The sequence below is a fragment of the Aquarana catesbeiana genome, linkage group LG05 (genome assembly GCF_042186555.1).
Source record: "Aquarana catesbeiana isolate 2022-GZ linkage group LG05, ASM4218655v1, whole genome shotgun sequence".
Lineage (NCBI taxonomy): Eukaryota > Metazoa > Chordata > Amphibia > Anura > Ranidae > Aquarana > Aquarana catesbeiana.
In genome coordinates this window covers 95,907,243-95,930,684 of record NC_133328.1, presented here as the reverse complement: position 1 = coordinate 95,930,684, position 23,442 = coordinate 95,907,243, and the positions used below count along the sequence as shown (strand labels likewise).

Below are 23,442 nucleotides of genomic sequence, written 5' to 3'. Positions count from 1 at the left end.
ACATACACTGCATATATCATTTGAGGAATATATGCTTATAAAATAGTTTACCATTTGCCAATAAATAAAAAAAAAAAATATGTCCCCGGATTTCATTTGAAAAAATCTGGTCACCTTAGAGTAGGGTGATGCACATCATGTCAATTACAGCAGAATGGAGAAGGGGAATCACAGTATGTCACATACAGCACAATGTAAAGAGTGGAATGAACACACCTTTGTTACCATGACAGAGATATTAGAGAAGATTGAGATCTCCATTGTTTGCACACAACTCCCCACATGAACTGATGTGGATGGGACTATCTCTCATCTACTGGGTTTTTCCTATAACTATTGGATATGAAGTTGTAAATATTTTGGTAGTTCCATCACAACCTTTCTTTTTTCAATCATCATATCAAATGTGTGTCTCTCAACCACATATTAAAAATTGTGCAATCTGGGCAAGTAAGAGCCATTATGTTGAAGAACGGGATCCATAGATTAGCATGAAAGCGTCACACCCAAGATGTCTTCTTTCTGGAGACATAAACCGGAACGATTTGTACCTCTAGAGTCTACACACTATTGTACCGCACAAAGAACACGCCCCACTCACACAGGCTGATCCACCACAGAGGTAGGGAAGTGGGAGGCGACGTCACGGTACGGGAGGAGCCGGGTGTCACGTAGGGTAGAGGGCGGAGACTGCGGCCAGTCTTCCCTTAGAGCACTCTGGAAGGGGCCCAGGTAAGCGGAATGTTGTAGGGCCACTGCTGTGTTGTATGGGGACTGCAAGGTGAGGTATGGGGGCTCAGGGGCGTGTCCACGTGGTGACAGTCGGGTATTAGTCCGGCGTGTGACAGGAGGGGGAAGCACACTCAGTGCTCGGAGACAGCTGTATGCCACATAGGAGGGCATCAGACTGTATAGACTGATCACTGACTGTATAGACTGATCACTGTCTGTATACACTGATCACTGACTGTATACACTGATCACTGTCTGTATACACTGATCACTGTCTGTATACACTGATCACTGACTGTATACACTGATCACTGACTGTATACACTGATCACTGACTGTATACACTGATCACTGACTGTATACACTGATCACTGACTGTATACACTGATCACTGACTGTATACACTGATCACTGACTGTATACACTGATCACTGTCTGTATACACTGATCACTGTCTGTATACACTGATCACTGACTGTATACACTGATCACTGACTGTATACACTGATCACTGTCTGTACTCACTGATCACTGTCTGTATACACTGATCACTGACTGTACACTCTGATCACTGACTGTACACTCTGATCACTGACTGTACACGCTAATCACTGTCTGTACACTCTGATCACTGTCTGTACACTCTGATCACTGACTGTACACTCTGATCACTGACTGTACACTCTGATCACTGTCTGTACACTCTGATCACTGTCTGTACACTCTGATCACTGTCTGTACACGCTGATCACTGTCTGTACACGCTGATCACTGTCTGTACACGCTGATCACTGTCTGTACACGCTGATCACTGTCTGTACACGCTGATCACTGTCTGTACACGCTGATCACTGTCTGTACACGCTGATCACTGACTGTACACTCTGATCACTGTCTGTCTGTACACGCTGATCACTGACTGTACACGCTGATCACTGACTGTACACGCTGATCACTGACTGTACACTCTGATCACTGACTGTACACTCTGATCACTGTCTGTACACTCTGATCACTGTCTGTACACTCTGATCACTGTCTGTACACTCTGATCACTGTCTGTACACGCTGATCACTGTCTGTACACGCTGATCACTGTCTGTACACGCTGATCACTGTCTGTACACGCTGATCACTGACTGTACACTCTGATCACTGTCTGTCTGTACACGCTGATCACTGTCTGTACACGCTGATCACTGACTGTACACTCTGATCACTGTCTGTACACTCTGATCACTGTCTGTACACTCTGATCACTGTCTGTACACGCTGATCACTGTCTGTACACGCTGATCACTGTCTGTACACGCTGATCACTGTCTGTACACGCTGATCACTGTCTGTACACGCTGATCACTGACTGTACACTCTGATCACTGTCTGTCTGTACACTCTGATCACTGTCTGTCTGTACACGCTGATCACTGACTGTACACGCTGATCACTGTCTGTACACTCTGATCACTGACTGTACACTCTGATCACTGTCTGTCTGTACACGCTGATCACTGACTGTACACGCTGATCACTGACTGTACACGCTGATCACTGATTGTACACTCTGATCGCTGACTGTACACTCTGATCACTGTCTGTCTGTACACGCTGATCACTGACTGTACACTCTGATCACTGACTGTACACTCTGATCACTGTCTGTCTGTACACGCTGATCACTGTCTGTGCACGCTGATCACTGTCTGTGCACGCTGATCACTGTCTGTACACTCTGATCACTGTCTGTACACTCTGATCACTGACTGTACACTCTGATCACTGTCTGTCTGTACACGCTGATCACTGACTGTACACGCTGATCACTGACTGTACACGCTGATCACTGACTGTACACGCTGATCACTGATTGTACACTCTGATCGCTGACTGTACACTCTGATCACTGTCTGTCTGTACACGCTGATCACTGACTGTACACTCTGATCACTGACTGTACACTCTGATCACTGTCTGTCTGTACACGCTGATCACTGTCTGTGCACGCTGATCACTGTCTGTGCACGCTGATCACTGTCTGTACACTCTGATCACTGTCTGTACACTCTGATCACTGTCTGTACACGCTGATCACTGTCTGTACACGCTGATCACTGACTGTACACGCTGATCACTGTCTGTACACTCTGATCACTGACTGTACACTCTGATCACTGTCTGTCTGTACACGCTGATCACTGACTGTACACGCTGATCACTGACTGTACACGCTGATCACTGACTGTACACGCTGATCACTGACTGTACACTCTGATCACTGACTGTACACTCTGATCACTGTCTGTCTGTACACGCTGATCACTGACTGTACACTCTGATCACTGACTGTACACTCTGATCACTGTCTGTACACGCTGATCACTGTCTGTGCACGCTGATCACTGTCTGTGCACGCTGATCACTGTCTGTGCACGCTGATCACTGTCTGTGCACTCCGATCACTGACTGTACACTCCGATCACTGTCTGTACACTCCGATCACTGTCTGTACACTCTGATCACTGTCTGTACACTCTGATCACTGTCTGTACACTCTGATCACTGTCTGTACACTCTGATCACTGTCTGTCTGTACACGCTGATCACTGACTGTACACGCTGATCACTGACTGTACACGCTGATCACTGACTGTACACGCTGATCACTGTCTGTGCACGCTGATCACTGTCTGTGCACGCTGATCACTGTACACGCTGATCACTGACTGTACACTCTGATCACTGTCTGTACACTCTGATCACTGTCTGTACACTCTGATCACTGTCTGTCTGTACACGCTGATCACTGACTGTACACGCTGATCACTGACTGTACACGCTGATCACTGACTGTACACGCTGATCACTGACTGTACACGCTGATCACTGTCTGTCTGTACACGCTGATCACTGTCTGTGCACGCTGATCACTGTCTGTGCACGCTGATCACTGTCTGTGCACGCTGATCACTGTCTGTGCACGCTGATCACTGTCTGTGCACGCTGATCACTGACTGTACACGCTGATCACTGACTGTACACGCTGATCACTGACTGTACACGCTGATCACTGACTGTACACGCTGATCACTGACTGTACACGCTGATCACTGACTGTACACGCTGATCACTGACTGTACACGCTGATCACTGATTGTACACTCTGATCACTGACTGTACACTCTGATCACTGTCTGTCTGTACACGCTGATCACTGACTGTACACTCTGATCACTGACTGTACACTCTGATCACTGTCTGTACACGCTGATCACTGTCTGTGCACGCTGATCACTGTCTGTGCACGCTGATCACTGTCTGTGCACGCTGATCACTGTCTGTGCACGCTGATCACTGTCTGTACACTCCGATCACTGTCTGTACACTCCGATCACTGTCTGTACACTCTGATCACTGTCTGTACACTCTGATCACTGTCTGTACACTCTGATCACTGTCTGTCTGTACACGCTGATCACTGACTGTACACGCTGATCACTGACTGTACACGCTGATCACTGTCTGTGCACGCTGATCACTGTCTGTGCACGCTGATCACTGTCTGTGCACGCTGATCACTGTCTGTGCACGCTGATCACTGACTGTACACTCTGATCACTGTCTGTACACTCTGATCACTGTCTGTACACTCTGATCACTGTCTGTACACTCTGATCACTGTCTGTCTGTACACGCTGATCACTGACTGTACACGCTGATCACTGACTGTACACGCTGATCACTGACTGTACACGCTGATCACTGTCTGTCTGTACACGCTGATCACTGTCTGTGCACGCTGATCACTGTCTGTGCACGCTGATCACTGTCTGTGCACGCTGATCACTGTCTGTGCACGCTGATCACTGACTGTACACGCTGATCACTGACTGTACACGCTGATCACTGACTGTACACGCTGATCACTGACTGTACACGCTTACAGACAGTGATCAGCGTACACAGACAGTGATCAGCGTGTACAGTCAGTGTATACAGTCAGTGATCAGTGTGTACAGTCATATGTATACGCTGATCACTGTCTGTACACGCTGATCACTGAGTGTATTGCATGATTTTGCTACAAAGCAGTGTGAAAGTACCATAAGACTCAAAACTATGTAATATGAGGACACAGCTATACAATGTATTGAATTGGGCTCCAATCAGGCAGACTCGGGTAAAAGATGGACCTGCACGGGGCTCTATAATGACCATACACTGTACAGTCCACCCCACACAGCCATCATTTATTCACTGTGCTCTGTGTATGAATGAACTACAAGCTCCGTCAGGCTTAGCGGTTGTCGGCTTGTACTTCTGTGATCGTTCATTGAGTCTTCCTATCGGGGAGTATCGGCTTTCCTATATAGAGGATATACGGATAAGCTGATATACTGAGAGTGTGGGGGAGACCTCCATGGCACCAGTCATCTTCTGATCACCGGTGCAATGCTTTCCAGGCTCCTAATATAAAAAAATAACAAATGCACTTTTTTTATCTGCAAAAAGATGTGCATCTATTACTTTTTGTACAAAGGCAAACTTTTTATCCTTTTTAATGGTGATAATGTGTGGTAACTCACTACCATGTACTGGGGAGCCCTGCATTAGGCCCCTTTCACACTGAGGCGGTTTGCAGGCGGTATTGCGCTAAAAATACCGCCTGCAAACCGCCCCTAAACAGCCTCCGCTGTTTGTTCAGTGTGAAAGCCCGAGGGCTTTCACACTGAAGTGGTGCGCTGGCATGACGGTGAAAAAAGTCCTGCAAACCGCTTCTTTGGAGCGGTGAAGGAGCGGTGTATGCACCGCTCCTAAACCGCTCCTGCCCATTGAAATCAATGGGACAGCGCGGCTATACCGCGACAATACCGCGGCTATAGCCGCGCTGTACGAGTGATTTTAACCCTTTTTCGGCCGCCAGCGGGCGTTAAAAGCGCACTGCTAGCGGCCGAATACCGCTACAAGAACGACGGTACAGCAGCGCTAAAAATAACGCTGTTGTACCGCCGACGCCCCCACCGCCCCAGTGTGAAAGGGGCCTTAGAATAAATAGTGCATGTACCTGTTTGAATGCGTTAGGCAGTACATTGAAATGAATGAGCTGCCTTAATGCAACATATGATAGCCCATAGGGCATAATGTGCATGTCAACACATGACAAAAGTGTAAATCCAGCCACAATGCCAAGCTGCTAACTGCCACTCTAGTGTACACAGGCTTTACCCTTTTATAGCAGCCGTGTGAACAGCCAGCTTTTACCAAGCATTTATTGAGCTTTTGGCAACTTTTCCTGAGGCATTTATACCTCATTCACACAGAAGCTGAAAATAGGTGGTTGGGCCGCATTTTTACTGCTTCCGATCTGCCACTCACAACAAAACAGGGAGCGGATTGGAGTGTACACATGGCAGCATTAGAGCTCATTCACACTAGTGGTGCCCTCTGAAGAGCGATCTGTGTTCCCCTATGTTGTAGTAAGGCAGAGTTTGTCAGGCATTGACAATTTGCATCCGCTTCTCCTGAAGTGCGCTGTAAGCATGCCTGTGACATTACAGGCAGAAATGCAGCATGTTCTAGGTGATCATTTCCCTTTGTAAGAAGTAAAAAAATCTAGCAGGGCGTTTGAGGAGTGAATGTGGCCACACCGCAACTGTGTGTAATGTAGAGTGGTGCAGCGGGCTTTTAATGGTCTACACAGATGGTGCTTCTAAGACGCCTTTCAAATACCTCTGCAAAATGATCCATTGCAGATTGCTTTTCAGAGGAGCAGAAATGATGGGTGCACATGTAAACAAGCCCTTAGCACTCCCATAGGATCTGTGTTTAACCTCCCCAAACTGGAGTTGAATTGTGCTTTATGAAGCTTGAAGCTTTGCCAATGCTCTGTAAAAGCCTCTTGCAAACACGGCTCATATATACAGTTGTGCTCAAAAGTTTGCATACCCTGGCAGAAATTGTGATATTTTGGCATTAATATTGAAAACATGACTAATCATGCCAAAAAACTGTATTTTATTTAAGGATAGTGATCACATGAAGCCATTTATTATCACATAGTTGTTTGGCTTCTTTTAAAATCATAATGATAACAGAAATCACCCAAATGCCCCTGATCAAAAGTTTACATACCCTGGAATGTTTGGCCTTGGTACAGACACAGAAGGTGGCACACTCATATTAAAATGGCAATTAAAGGTTAATTTCCCACATTTGTGGCTTTTTAAATCACAATTAGTGTCTGTGTATAAATAGTCAATGAGTTTGTTAGCTTTCACATGGATGCCCTAAGCAGGCTAGATACTAAGCCATGGGGAGCAGAAAAGAACAGTCAAAAGACCTGCGTAACAAGGTAATGAATCTTTACAAAGATGGAAAACAATATAAAAAGATATCCAAAGCCTTGAATATGCCAGTCAGTACTGTTCAATCATCTAATAAGAAGTGGAATTTGGGGATCTCTTGATACCAAGCCAAGGTCAGGTAGATCAAGAAAGATTTCAGCCACCACTACCACATGAACTGTTCGGGATACAAAGAAAAACCCACAAGTAACCTCAAGAGAAATACAGGCTACTCTGGGAAAAGATGGTGTGGTTGTTTTTAAGGAGCACAATACGATGATACTTGAACAAAAAAGAGCTGCACGGTCAAGTTGCCAGAAAGAAGCCTTTACTGAACAAGTTCCACAAAAAAGTCTGTTTACAATATGCCCAACAACACCATGACATGCCTCATTGGGCTTTCCTGTGACATTGGCGCAGTAAAGGCTTCCTTCTGGCAGCTCAACCATGCAGCTTTTTTTTTTTTGTTCAAGTATTGTTGAATTGTGCTCCTTAAAAACGACCACACCGTCTTTTTGGAGAGCAGCCTGTATTTCTCCTGAGGTTACCTGTGAGTTTTTCTTTGTTTCCTGGGCAAGGTTGTGGCTGCAATCTTTCTTGGTCTACCTGACCTTGGCTTGGTATCAAAAGAGCCCCGAATTTTCCACTTCTTAATAAGGGATTGAACAGTACTGATTGGCATATTCAAGGCTTTGGGTATCTTTTTTTATATAGTTTTCCATATTTATAAAGTTCCATTTACTTTGTTACGCAGGTCTTTTGACTGTTCTTTTCTACCTCCTCATGGCTCAGTGTCTAGCCTGCTTAGGGCATCCATGTGAGAGCTAACATACTCATTGACTATTTATACACAGACACTAATTGTGATTTAAAAAGCCAGGAATGTGAGAAATTAACCTTTAATTGACGTTTTGACCTGTATGTGCCACCTTCTGTGTTTGTACCGAGGCCAAAGATTCCAGGGTATGTAAACTTTTTATCAGGGCCATTTGGGTGATTTCTGTTATTATGATTTAAAAAGGATCCAAAAACGACGTGATAATAAATGGCTTCATATGATCACTATCCTTGAATAAAAGACAGTTTTTTGGCATGATCAGTCATATTTTCAATATAAATGCCAAAATCTCACAATTTCTGCCAGGGTGTGCAAACTTTTGAGCACAACTGTAAGTTCAGGTCCACATATACAAGACCTTGTATGGTAGGAAAGTGCAGTGCTTCTATGACCCCCTCTAATGAGTTAATCTGTGTATAAATAGCTAATGTATTATTTTGATCTTGTTATATATTTGCTGGATGCTAACTTAGGAATGTTGAATGTGGATGTGTTTATTATCCATTTTTTTTTTTTAAACATTTGTCCCCCTCCCCTCCTCCTGACACCTTTGATCTCTTTGCAGGGAATTGAGAATGGACCTTCGACAATGCTAGGGTTACAATGGGCAGCGCCGCGCTCCGCTGTTTCTGCTATGGGTGCCTCTTCACCTCTGTGACCTGGACACTTCTGCTTTTTATTTATTTTAACTTTAGCGAAGAGAACCAGGGCGTCAGACATGTGCCCATCAAGGGGTTAGAGCCATACAACCCGTACCCCAAGAAAATTTACCCCCGCTTCTCTCGGGGATCAGCTGGACAGCCCGATGGCTCCTATAAGGGTCGTGCTGCAGAGCAGGTGGGAAATCGTGTCGGAGACATACCAGATACAAATGGCAATTTCTCTCCAGAAATGGGTAAGCGGGAGTTTTATTTTAGACTATTATTGGGGGACTCACTTTGGGTAATTAATCAGTATTGGCATGTGGTCAGGATGTTGAAAGATCATTAAGTGAGTGAGGTGAGGCCTGGAAGTACTGATCCATCTCTATTACTTGCTCTCCTTCTACCTTATTTGCCCATCAAAGCCCCCCAACAAAAATTTCTGCAGGTGGCTTACACCCCATTCACACTTGTGCGACTTGTCATATTTGGACATCAGAGTCGCATTACAAGTCGTACCGCATGTTTTCCAATGATAACCATTCTTGTATGTGTAACAAGTCGTAGCGACCTCAGAGTAGTTGATTTGGTTGACTTTCATGCAACTTGAGTGCCATAAACTTTAATGTTGACCCTCAAGTTGCATGAAATTCATACCTGAATGTTTTACATGCAACAGTGAAGTCACATCCAAGTTGCACCCTGCCAAAGTTGCACGACCTTGGAATCATACAAGTGTAAATGGGGCCTTAGGGTCAGAGTTTGTACAGTATTGAAAAACAGTGCTGCATTGTGGGTTAAAGGGGAGAGAGAGTCACCTGTTCTCACATACTCGGGGGGTCCTGCTTTACTTCTTTTTTCTTATTCTTGTTGGGGGAGCTTTGTTGGTTGCCTGCCAGCCACAAAACCTGTTGTTTTTCCCTGAATAGGCACAATTGCTTTAGGGCCAGTTTACACTACGTGCAGTCCAGTGTGTGTGTGTGTGTGTGTGTGTATATATATATATATATATATATATATATATATATATATATATATATATATATATATATATATATATATATATATATATATATATATATATAATATACACTGGACTGCATGTAGTGTAAACTAAATGCAGCATGTTCTACTTTTTTTTTTTTTTTTTCTGGAAATGGAACTCACTGAAACTTGAAAGCACTGCTGTGAACTATGCTTTTGAAAACCATATAACCTATTTTCCATGCGTTTTTGATGCAGAAAAATATATACAGTGGGGACGGAAAGTATTCAGACCCCCTTACCTTTTTCACTCTTTGTTATATTGCAGCCATTTGCTAAAATCATTTAAGTTCATTTTTTTCCTCATTAATGTACACACAGCACCCCATATTGACAGAAAAACACAGAATTGTTGACATCTTTGCAGATTTATTAAAAAAGAAAAACTGAAATATCACATGGTCCTAAGTATTCAGACCCTTTTCTCAGTATTTAGTAGAAGCACCCTTTTGATCTAATACAGCCATGAGTCTTTTTGGGAAAGATGCAACAAGTTTTTCACACCTGGATTTGGGGATCCTCTGCCATTCCTCCTTGCAGATCCTCTCCAGTTCTGTCAGGTTGGATGGTAAACGTTGGTGGACAGCCATTTTTAGGTCTCTCCAGAGATGCTCAATTGGGTTTAAGTCAGGGCTCTGGCTGGGCCATTCAAGAACAGTGTGCTTAGGGTCATTGTCTTGTTGGAAGGTAAACCTTCGGCCCAGTCTGAGGTCCTGAGCACTCAAGAAGGTTTTCGTCCAGGATATCCCTGTACTTGGCCGCATTCATCTTTCCCTTGATTGCAACCAGTCATCCTGTCCCTGCAGCTGAAAAACACCCCCACAGCATGATGCTGCCACCACCATGCTTCACTGTTGGGACTGTATTGGACAGGTGATGAGTAGTGCCTGGTTTTCTCCACACATACCGCTTAGAGTTAAGGCCAAAAAGTTCTATCTTGGTCTCATCAGACCAAAGAATCTTATTTCTCACCATCTTGGGAGTCCTTCAGGTGTTTTTTTAGCAAACTCCATGCGGGCTTTCATGTGTCTTGCACTGAGGAGAGGCTTCCGTCGGGCCACTCTGCCATAAAGCCCCGACTGGTGGAGGGCTGCAGTGATGGTTGGCTTTCTACAACTTTCTCCCATCTCCCGACTGCATCTCTGGAGCTCAGCCACAGTGGTCTTTGGGTTCTTCTTTACCTCTCTCAAGGCTCTTCTCCCGATAGCTTAGTTTGGCCGGACGGCCAGCTCTAGGAAGGGTTCTGGTCATCCCAAACATCTTCCATTTAGTGATTATGGAGGCCACTGTGCTCTTAGGAACCTTAAGTGCAGCAGAATTTTTTTGTAACCTTGGCCAGATCTGTACCTTGCCACAATTCTGTCTCTGAGCTCTTCAGGCAGTTCCTTTGACCTCATGATTCTCATTTGCCCTGATGACCTGTAAGGTCTTGTATAGACAGGTGTGTGGCTTTCCTAATCAAGTCCAATCAGTATAATCAAACACAGCTGGACTCAAATGAAGGTGTAGAACCATCTCAAGGATGATCAGAAGAAATGGACAGCGCCTGAGTTAAATATATGAGTGTCACAGCAAAGGGTCTGAATACTTAGGACCATGTGATATTTCAGTTTTTCTTTTTTAATAAATCTGCAAAAATGTCAACAATTCGGTGTTTTTCTGTCAATATGGGGTGCTGTGTGTACATTAATGAGGAAAAAAAATGAAAAGTCTGAATACTTTCCGTCCCCACTGTGTATATATAGGTTACATGGTTTTCAAAAGCATAGTTCACACCAGTGCTTTCAAGTTTCAGTGCGTTCCACTTCCAGAAAAAAAAGTAGAACATGCTGCATTTTTCCTGCACTGGACTGTACTGGAATGCTATAAAACACATAAAAAATGCACTGGAACGCACCAAAACACAATAAAAACTGCCTTACTATGGTGAGAACTGGCCCTTAATTTAAAATATTCATGTCATGCTAATTTAAAAAAAAATATTTTTTGTATTTTTGGTTTGTAATCTGCACACAAGGAGAGCTATATTTGTCTTTCTACTTCATTGTTAATTTTTTTCATTGCAAATCTATCAGTCTGGCCAGACTGCCTGAAAAAAACTGGTTCTTTGAAGCTGAATTCCATAACCCTGTTTCACACCCATGCAGGTTTCAGTTTGCATATTCCAGGTGCATTTTGCATTTTTCAATACACGTTTTTGATCCATTGAAGTCTATGGAACCAAAAACCAGAAAAAAGTCCTTGGCCCTTTCTATAAAATGTACAGATGTGAATGTGATCCATAGGAGACCATGTTAAATGGACTGTAGTGTTTCTGAAAAACTGAAAATGTGAACCAGAAAATGTGAACCAGGCCTTAAAGGGGTTGTAAAGGCAGAAATGTTTTTTATCTTAATGCATACTATGCATTAAGATATAAAACCTTTTGTGTGTAGCAACCCCCCAAATTACTTACCTGACCCCCCCATCTCTCTCCAGCGATGTCCACAAATGTCTAAGCCGTCTGGGACACTCCTTCTGATTGGGTGTGACACAGCAGCGGCACCATTGGCTCCCATGGCTGTCAATGGATTTGAATGGATACACAGAGCTGTGACTTGGCTCCAGTGCCCCCATAGGAAGCTGCTGACTGTGGGGACACTCTATAGGAGGGAGGAGCCATGAGCAGCAAAGAGGGACCTGAGAAGAGGAGGATCAGGGCTGCTCTGTGCCAAACCAACTGCACAGAGGAGGTAAGTTTAACATGTTTGTTATTTTTATTTTTTTTTAAAACGAGACTTTACAATCACTTTAATGAGTAGACAGTCCACTTACCCCATTACACCCTTGTTTACATATTAAAGCCATATTAAACCCAATATATTGCAGCTTACCAATCATTAGATGTGATGGCTGCATTTGTTTTTTTTTATTTCTTTTTCCCTCTTCTTTTCACCTGGTGATCTGGCCAGTAACACACAGCTCCTGTATTAGATTACCTCCACTCTGGTTGAAAGAACACAGGGGGCACCTTTGGATAGCAGTTTGGGTGAAGGGGAGTGTTCGATGTTCTAATCTAGAGGATTTAGATACACTAACAAAATGAAGGCAAACTCCAGCTAACACTTTATAATCAATTACAGCAACCATTTCTTTTTTTTTTCTTTTGAGATAAAGGTTTTTCTTAAATAAAAAGAAGCTGATCATTGTCGGCATCCCCGACTGTGGTAAATGGTTCATCTCATCCCTCTAACTGCTGCATCAGGTCAGCTTGTTCTGTTAAAAAACAACAGACTTACTGGCACGATCACCAGGTTAAAAATAAGAGGCATACAAAGTAAATGTTTAAATCGGCAGCTGAAATTGCTTTTAAAAAGTGAGGGTTTAATATCTCCCTCAGTCTTGGATGGTTAGTTAGACAGCATGCAGGCAGTAGGTGTTCAAGGTCAGTAAACATGAAAGGTAAATCATTTTCTTTCAGTCTATGAAGTCTGCATGCTGAAATAATCAGTCAGCTCTCCTGGCAAAGCTCCGAATCTCATAGTCTGCCACCGATCATTTGGCATAAGATAAATAACATGATTCATACCTTTTCCTGCTCCCAGCCCTGACATTCAGAGTGGAAAGCATCCACATTGGCAGAGAACAAAATGAAATAGTTTTCTAGATTTCTGCTTCCTGTGTTCGTACATTGTGTATATCTGTGTGTCTGATAGACCAGCATCAAGATTTTTCATCAAATCTAAAGTCATCTAACACGTTCACTGTTTGTTTTTTTTTTTTTTTTTCTTCTTTTTACCTTTGCTATAACTCGTAACCTGTGTGTGTGGTCAGCTTTACATTACCTTATGGCTGGCCATACGTTATACATAATCCTATTCTACTATCGCTCTACAATCACCTTTTAAGCCTAGTACACACGATGACATTATCAGACGAGTCTTCCGGGTTTTTTTTTTTTGGATTTTAATCTCATATCGAAAACGAATAGCTTACTAAAATATGAAAATTCTCGTACGACAGAATAAAAATTCGGAAGTGATGTAATGTATTTGTGTTGTATTTTTGAACGAAAACTGTACTGATTAAAACAAAATCTTTCAGGTTTGTCCCTTCAGAAAATTTCGGACGACAGCTGTTTACTAACGATCAGATTATTGTATGATCAAATCGAAAGTGGTATTTTTTTTTTCTAAGATATTCTGATCGTGTGTACGGGACTTTAGACTTACCAATGAGACCGTCCAAAATAAGAACACATCAAAGCAATCCATTCAATTTGTACCAGTCAGGCTGCTGTTCTATCAAATTAGCCAACTCATCAGAAACTCCAACCATGTCACTTCCGGTTTATTTAACCACATGCCGACCAGCACGTGACGATATACGTCGGCACAATGGCACTGGCTGGGCAAATGGGCGTACAGGTACTTCCCCTTTAAATCGCAGCATTGTGGGCGCGTGCACGCCCCACTGGTACTCTGTGACCATGCTTGCGGGTCCCGCGGGCTCTATGTCCGCCGGGGGCCTGCAATCGTGTCACGAAGCGGCAGAATGGGGAGATGCCCATGTAAACAAGGCATTTCCCTATTCTGCCTAGCAACATGACAGAGATCTACTGCTCCCTGTCATCGGGAGCAGTGATCTCTGTCATGTTCTAGTGAGGCAATACCCCCACAGTTAGCACAGACTCAAATATTCTGCGCTTGGGACAGATAAAGAGAACTGCAGCCCCCCCCCAAAAAATGGAAAAACACCGAGGTGGAATCCACAAAGACTAACAAACTCTAGTGGGGAATGTGGCGCTGTTCAAAAGTGAATGAAAAGAATAAACATAAATTGGTATTCCTAAAAAAATTTTTTTGCAACATATAAAAAATTTTAAATCATGAGCATACAGTGTGTCAAGTGTATATGCAGCAGGTGTGACTGTTCAAAGGTGGATAAAAATAAAAATTATTGTTGCAGCATATAAGAAATAAAAAACATAAATAGTGAACGAACAGTGTGTCAAGTGAAAATACCACGTGCATGTGTGTATAGGTGAACCGTCCTGAAAAAAATCTTTGCACTCAAACAAAATCCATAAATATGTGTATAATGGAAGTGCTGGTTTAAAGGAAAAGCACAGAATATACCAAATATTTGACGTATTAGTGTACCAGAAAATTGGAGATCCAAATAATATGTCCAAACAAAAACAAAAGTCTTATATATGTAAAAAACAAAAGTTGTGAAAAAATGTCTTTGCTTCAAAAAAGATCCCGTGTGAATTTATAATGCTTGTTGTATGATCTTCTCCTCTGGAACCCCCTCTTGTGTCCCCACTTACCGAAGAGCCCAACCCCTGCAGGGTTACTGAGCATATAGATGTAACTCCTCTGGCCGAGAACGATCGGTGTCCCCCTCTGGAATTGTAGCCGGAACCGTAGCGTGGCAGCGGCGTGCATTCCACGCTACGGTTCCGGCTACAGGCTTGCCATTAGCCGGCAGAGTAGTGTCACTTTTTAGTTAGACACCGCCCTTTTATATATATATATTTTTTTGGTTCGTTTTTATGTAAGCTGATGGCTAACCAATAAAAACTTTTGGATTTACACTATGAGGCTCCTCTCTTCTCCACACATATGGATACGCTTTTGTGGACCTTTCTGAAAGATTAAAAGGCAACTCAACTAGGAAGGAGATCGCGGAATTCCAGAGGGGGACACCGATCGTTCTCGGCCAGAGGAGTTACATCTATATGCTCAGTACCCCTGCAGGGGTTGGGCTCTTCGGTAAGTGGGGACACAAGAGGGGGTTCCAGAGGAGAAGATCATACAACAAGCATTATAAATTCACACGGGATCTTTTTTGAAGCAAAGACATTTTTTCACAACTTTTGTTTTTTACATATATAAGACTTTTGTTTTTGTTTGGACATATTATTTGGATCTCCAATTTTCTGGTACACTAATACGTCAAATATTTGGTATATTCTGTGCTTTTCCTTTAAACCAGCACTTCCATTATACACATATTTATGGATTTTGTTTGAGTGCAAAGATTTTTTTCAGGACGGTTCACCTATACACATATGCACTCACTTTTATAATTACGTGGTATTTTCACTTGACACACTGTTCGTTCACTATTTATATTTTTTATTTCTTATATGCTGCAACAATAATTTTTATTTTTATCCACCTTTGAACAGTCACACCTGCTGCATATACACTTGACACACTGTATGCTCACGATTTAAAATTTTTTATATGTTGCAAAAAATTTTTTTTAGGAATACCAATTTATGTTTATTCTTTTCATTCACTTTTGAACAGCGCCACATTCCCCACTAGAGTTTGTTAATACCCCCACAGTTAGAATCACTCCCTAGGACACACTTAACACCTTGATCACCCCCTAGTGTTTAACCCCTTCCCTGCCAGTGTCATTTACACAGTAATCAGTGAATTTTTATAGCACTGATCGCTGTATAAATGACAATGGTCCCGAAATAGTGTCGATGTGTCCGCCATAATGTCGCAGTCACGCTAAAAATCGCAGATTACTAATAAAATAAGAAAACAAATTAATAATAAAAATGCCATAAATCTATCCCCTATTTTGTAGACGGTATAACTTTTGCGCAAACCAATCAATATACGCTTATTGTGATTTTTTTTTTTACAAAAAATATGTAGAAGAATACATATTGACCTAAACTGAGAAAGAAATGTAGTGTTTTTTTATATATTTTTTGGGGATATTTATTATAGCAAAAAGTAAAAAATATTGCTTTTTTTGTCAAAATTGTTGCTCTTTTCTTGTTTATAGCGCAAAAAATAAAAACCGCAGAGGCGATCAAATACTGCCAAAAGAAAGCTTTATTTGTGGGAAAAAAAGGACGTCAATTTTGTTTTGGGTGCAATGGCGCACGACCGCGTAATTGTCAGTTAAAGCGACGCAGTGCCATATCGCAAAAAGTGCTCTGGTCAGGAAGGGAGTAAATTCTTCCGGGGCTGAAGTGGTTAAACCACAGTAATTGGAGATTGTAATGGCAGAAGTGTTAGTATCGTTGTGAAAGGGGGGAGGGAGATGTTGGGGTTGGTTGGACTCATAGGGAATAACTGGCTCGGAAAAGCCCTAGCCTCTGCATTTTGTGAAGGTGCCACCCCTTCTTAAAAACCAGCATGGCCGTGCGGGGCTCTGTCCACCCAGCTGCGTCATTCCTTTACACAGATCTTTGCATGCATAAAATAAAGTCCCATCTGCCACCGCACAGCTGGTTTGTAGCTCTCAATGAACTGCAAGGGTACTGATTAGCCCCCTCGTAGTTTATTATCTTCCTGTGCTTCAGTATCTATCTGCGGAATGGGCCGACAGCTGTACTGAGTGTACAGGAGCCTGACATTGCACCTGTGATCTGATAATTATGAGTGCAGCGCTCTGCAGGCTCCTAAGAAAAAAATGTAATAAATGCATATTTTTTTTTTACCTGCAAATACCTACTTTAATCACTTGCTGCCCGCCGTATAGCAAAATGACGGCGGCAAAGTGATTGATTTATCCTGACTGGTGTTCTGTCGTGATGTGCCCGCGCAGAATGGAACGGCACTCCATCTGATTTCCGGATCAGTTGGAGTGATGTCACCATAGCGCATGCACAACATCGTAGGAGCCTTTTTTTCGATGGGAGATACCATTTCTCTGGCACAATGTAATGCTATGCAAACAACGGAGGGACACTGTATTTGTCATATTGTGCCTCGCTGTTGCCCTTGAAATGGTATCTCCCATCGAAAAAAACCCTCCTACGATGTGCGCATGAGCTATGGTGACATCACTCCAGCTGATCGACAAATCAGCTGGAGTGCCCTTCCGTTATGCGCATGCACTTTTCGATAGCGGGCACATCTCGACAGAACACAGGACGTCATATGACATGATCAGTATAACAGAGCCGGCGTGCGCCCATCGGAGGTGCTGTGTGTCAGTCTGACACACCGCAACTCTGATCGTGGTATGAAGCCTCTGTCAGAGGCTTCTTACCACGTGATCAGCTGTGACCAATCACAGCTGATCATCCCGTGAACCAGAAAGTGCCGGTAAACGGCTTTCCTCGGTTCACACTGACAGGAAGAGCCAATCGGCGGCTCTCCCTGTCAGACAGGGAGGGGCTGTGCTGATAATCAGCACATTGATCAGCCTCCATCAAAAGGTGCCCATCACCTGCCAGCCTGTCCCCCTCTATAAACGCCTGTCAGTGCCCACAACAGTGCCCCATCAGTAATGCCTGTCAGTGCCCCATCAAAGTGCCAATCAGTGCCACTCAGTAATGCCTGTCAGTAGCTCCTCATCAGTGCTGCCTATCCAGTGCTGCCTATCAGCGCCCATCATATTTTTTTTTTTTTTCAAAATTGTTGGTCTTTTTTCGTTTATAGCGCAAAAATTAAAAACAGCAGAGGTGATCAAATACCACCAAAAGAAAGCTCTATTTGTGGAAAGAAAATGATAAAAATTTAGTTTGGGTACAGTGTTGTATGACCATGCAATTGTCATTCAAATTGCGACAGCGCTGAAAGCTAAAAATTGTCCTGGGCATAGGGGGGAAAGTGCCTGGTATTGAAGTGGTTAAATAAAGTGAACATATCCTTTAATGAGAGGTGAGAAATACTCATTAGAACATTAAAGTGTATTTGGAGCCAAATTATTATTAAAATATATTGATCGTTTTGGATGGTGTAAGAAAAGGATTCTTCCATTTATGTCTTTTTGGGGAATTCTCTTCTTGTCCCAGAGACACAACGGAAAGTGAGAGGAGATCTCTCTAAATTGTTGTGCTATCCTCTCTGTGAAGGATGTCATTAGAACAGATTTACCCTCTATTGCTGTTTTGCTGACAATTGGTTCTAACCCTTCCACACTCCATCCAAAATTAAGGAGAAATGTTTTGGCTTTACTTTGTTCCCTTATGAAGAGTAGGTTCCATTAGTGGAGGTTATTGGAGTGAATTACAGTCACTTCCCTCCAATGTACTAATCTGATAATCCTATACTGAGCATACTTAGGCCTTGCTGACTTGTCACTATCTGCTTAGATATCAGTGATCTCCCAAAGACTTCTATGCACAGTGCCATCTGGTTCTGTATAGCCCTGAATAAATGGTTAGAATTCCAGTTTTGCCTCTTGGTTAGTAAATTGCTTTTCTTTTAGACCACAGATCATCATGGATATTTCTAAAAGCTTTCTAAAAATACCATATAGTATATATTTACCATGTAATTTCTGGCAGGCCTGTTTCATAAATATCATAGACTTTGCTCACTGCTTAGCAAAGTGTACACAAGAGTATTACTACAAGTTCTATATGGTTATTATTACAAGATCTGTATGACTGTGCTCATTCCTTAAAAAAACACTTTGGTTTCCTTTAAAAATATGTACTGCATCCCTTCTTTCCAAGTACATCTGCACTTACAGTAACTTTGCTGCCTGAAATGAAGACAGACACCATTTTTTATTTATCCAGCTGTATTTACTCTTGTGCAACTTATAACATCCAAGTGAAAGATATAACACCAACATGTCAGAAAAAAATAAAAAGTTGGAAAAAGGATCACCCTCCCTTCCCAAAAATGACTTGTAAACTCAATCGGGTGAAGCTAATCACCTTCTCAATGGCACAAAAAGCCACTTGACTTTCAACTGTGATCAGCTGTGGTCTTTTTGATTTGTCCAGCATGAAAATAGCTTTCCTGGAGCATTTCAGTCCCTGGTAGTGCAACTAAAGCAAACAGTCAACTATGGGTGGCAAGGCACTCACCGGGATCAAGTTGTGGACAGGCACAAGTCAAGAGGTGGATACAAAAAAAATTCAAAGGCTTTATCAGTGCCTAGAAGCACAGTGAAGTCTATTATTAAGAAGTGGAAGGTATTTCGTACAACACAGGCCCTCCCTGGATCAGGACGTCACTCCAAACTGGATGAAAGAGTTAGGAGGAAACTGGTCAGAGAGGCTACCAAGAGGCCTACAGCAACTCTGAAGCAGTTGCAGGAATTTATGACAAAGAGTGGTCATTGTGTGCATGTGACAACAATATCACAAATTCTCCACAAATGTGGCTTGCAAGAAAAAAGCCACTCCTCAAGAAAGGCCACATGCAGTCACCACCGAGCTTTGCCAAAACGCATCTTAAAGCTTCTGAGGCCACATGGAAAAAGGTGTTATGGTCAGATGAGACTAAAATTTAATTATTTGGCCTCAACACCAAACAATGTTTCTGGCGGAAATCCAATCCAGCTCACCATCCAAATATCACCATTCCTACAGTAAAGCATGGAGGTGGTGATATCCTGGTATGGGGTGTTTCTCTGCAGCAGGAACTGGAGCACTTGTTACCATAAAATTCTTGAGGAAATTCTGCTGCCCTCTGCCAGAAAGTTGTCAATGGGAAGGTGTACCTTCCAACATGACAGTGACCCAAAGCACACAGCAAAAATGACCACACTGTGGTTAAAGGAGAAAAAGGTGAATGTCCTTGCATGGCCTAGTCAGAGCCCAGACTTAAACCCAATTGAAAATATGGGGAATGACTTGAAGACTGCAGTCCACAAACAGTCAGCATCAAATTAACGGAACTTGAGCAGTTCTGCTAAGAAGAGTGGGCAAATAGTCTAGTCTAGTCTAGATGTGCAAAGTTAGTAGAGACATATCCCAACAGACTAAAGGCTGTAATTAAAGCAAAAGATGGTCCAACAAAATACTGACACAAAGGGGTTATCCTTTTTCCAACTCTGTGATTCTTTTTTCGTTATTATTGTTTTCTGACTTGGTGTTATATCTTTCACGTGGAGGTTTAAAAGTTGCACTAGTAAATACAGCTTGATAAAACAAAAATTTTGTAGGTCTTAATTTCAGGATGCAAAGCAACAACATGTGATTATTTTAAAGGGGGATGATTCTTTTCTATACCCACTGTCTTTTCCCTTACCACAAATCCCTGTTTATCCTGCCAAAAAAAAAAACACTTGATGCAGCTTCCTGTGATGGTGTGGCAACAATGCTGCACTGGTCCTGAATTCAGAGCAGAGTTGCCACTCACATGTAGCTTGTGCCTGCTGGTACTACAATGGGATGAGACATTTGTCAATCAGCATCGGGCCACACCGCATTCTACCCTCAGCGTTCTAGATTGACAGCAATGTGTCTGTTGCAGAACCCCCCCCCCCCTTCCCTGCTGTGAGCTGCAGTGTCTGGGAGGGGGAGCTCATGAAGCACAAACAAAGGAGTATTTGGCTCCGTCAGGGACAGTAAAGGACGTTTTTTGTTACATTTTTGAATCTTGTGTAGCACATTGTAACTGGATTTGGTACTGTAGATTGTCATACAGGAACCTGAGGTCCAGGTATGGTCTTCATTACATAGTTACAATTGTCTGTCTTGGACCAATGTGCATACTTCACCTTCCCATTGGGGAAGGTGATAACTGCTGTAGAGGTCACCACTATTAGGATGGAAAGGTGGAGTAGTGACATTATGATCTTCCTCATGATGAGGTGGAGAATGTGATGTCACTGCCCCATGCCACCTCTAATCAGAGAACCTCTTGTATTAAAATAAAAAATGATCGGCAGCGGCGGTGCAGAGAGAGCGCGCCCCCCCCCCATCCCTTTTTGTTACTATGCTTGTCTTTTATTTCAGTACTAAGTTGCCTGCTTGACATATTTTCAGGCCAATGACACCTCAAAATACTGCCAGTTCAGCAGGGACCAGCCAAATTTTGATCAGTGGGTGGCTCTCCCTGCTCGACAGAAGACAGTGATGTGATGGGACTTCTGTTAAAGGGACTTGATGAAAACGTTTGGTTGATCAGCAACACTCTCACTGTTAAAATACAATGTCCCAATGGAGGGGGATTCCTCCATTTACCTCATTTGTGTTTTTTTTTATTTTTCCATTCAGCCCACTGGCTGAAGAAGAGAAAAAAAAATACATGTCTATGGCCAGCTTTACTGGTATGTGGGTGCAAATTGTTAGAATAAAATTAGTTAACTGGCACTTAAGCAACCCGTAAATGATGCAGTATTCTTTCCTGCAACCTTAGGTTGCAGGAAAGAAAATCAATTAATTTCCCCATCAACACAGTCCATGTTATTGTGCTATTGTGTTCTGCCAGCGGGGAGCATTCCCTGCCAGAGGAACACAATGATGGCTATAGCCGCCGGCAGTAATCGCATGCAAAAAATCCAGCAGGCTGGTTGTATTGAAGTTGATCAATGGATCGCCTTCAGCACAATCGGCCTGCCCACAGATTCTTAAAATCTTAGCCGACTCCTGCTGAACTGGCTGAGATTTAGTCCATCTATGACAGGCTTTAGATTGCACAGTAAGAGCCTGCAGGTAGCCATACTTCAACTTAGATTTCTTCCAAGCGTTCTGGATTGTATGACTGTCGAGAAGCTCTGGAAAAAAGCAAAGCTGGCATAGAGTTGCCTGGAAGTGCCTTCTGTGGCATGTAAAGTACTGTATGCTCAGGTGGCCTCTGCACTATTTTTGTTCGTTTACTGTACATTGTGTTTTTTTTCTTCTTAAATTAGATTCAATCTGTTTGGAACTTTCAAAATCCTCATATTTTACATGCACAGCCTGATCAGGATACTTGATGCAGTTTGACTCATTTTACAATAAATGTACAATAAAATAAGGTTTTATTTTTCTGCAAAGATATAGAAGCGATCATTTTAAACTCTGTTCATCACAAGCTGGGCATAGGGAGTTATTTACTAAAGGCAAATACACCGTGCGCTATACATGTGCACTTGGAAGTGCAGTCACTGTAGATCTGAGGGGAAGATCTGAAATGAGGGGAAGCTCATCAAGCGCAAGCAAAAATGCTGTTTTTTATTTTCCTTGTATGTTTCCCTCAGATCTACAGCGACTGTACTTCCAAGTGCACTTACAGTGGAAAGTGGATTTGCCTTTAGTAAATAAACCCCATAGTGTGTTGCATGTCACAAGTAATTGTAAATCACGCATAGCAGTAAAAGGGGGACATGCTTGTAAGTGGAGAATCTGTGCAAGTCATTTCCTCTGTGACAAGTCCAGTTCAAGTTGCTAATTACAGCTTGTTTCCTCTATTCCAAGACCTACGTGCGTGTATTCCCTTGTGGTAGTGAGTACTGTAATGTAACCAGCTGGAGATACTGAGTTTAAAAAACTCTTATTCAAAGAGAAGGATAACGGGCAAAGTGCAGTGACCCACAGGAATCTTTCACTTGGAGGTTTAAAAGTTGCACTAGTAAATACAGCTTGATAAAACAAAAATTTTGTAGGTCTTAATTTCAGGATGCAAAGCAACAACATGTGATTATTTTAAAGGGGGATGATTCTTTTCTATACCCACTGTCTTTTCCCTTACCCCCCCCCAACTACCACAAATCCCTGTTTATCCTGCCAAAAAAACCACTTGATGCAGCTTCCTGTGATGGTGTGGCAACAATGCTACACTGGTCCTGAATTCAGAGCAGAGTTGCCACTCACATGTAGCTTGTGCCTGCTTTTACTACATTGGGATGAGACATTTGTCGATCAGCATCGGGCCACACCGCATTCTACCCTCAGCGTTCTAGATTGACAGCAATGTGTCTGTTGCAGAACCCCCCCCCCCCCCTTTCCTGCTGTGAGCTCCAGTGTCTGGGAGGGGGAGCTCATGAAGCACAAAGGAGTATTTGGCTCTGTCAGGACATGTTTTGTTAAATTTTTGACTCTTGTACTGTAATGTAACCAGCTGGAGATACTGAGTTTAAAAAAAACTCTTATTCAAAGAGAAGGATAACGGGAAAAGTGCAGTGACCCACAGGAACCAATCAGGCTTCATCTTACAAA

At 42.8% G+C, this 23,442-nt stretch overlaps 1 protein-coding gene across 2 annotated transcripts in view; it reads left to right on the top strand.

Moving 5' to 3' along the window:
• Window positions 1-580: 580 nt before the first annotated feature.
• Window positions 581-23,442, top strand: part of GALNT11 (polypeptide N-acetylgalactosaminyltransferase 11) — a 50,354-nt gene continuing 27,492 nt past the window's right edge. Inside the window, exons 1-2 of one of the 2 annotated variants that reach the window (XM_073629978.1) lie at window positions 581-732; window positions 8,477-8,806. In XM_073629978.1, the coding sequence (XP_073486079.1) occupies window positions 8,515-8,806 (292 nt within the window). In that variant the 5' untranslated portion in view covers window positions 581-732; window positions 8,477-8,514. Of the gene's footprint in view, window positions 782-8,476; window positions 8,807-23,442 lie in introns of both variants that reach the window. The other variant, XM_073629979.1, reaches the window with a different exon arrangement.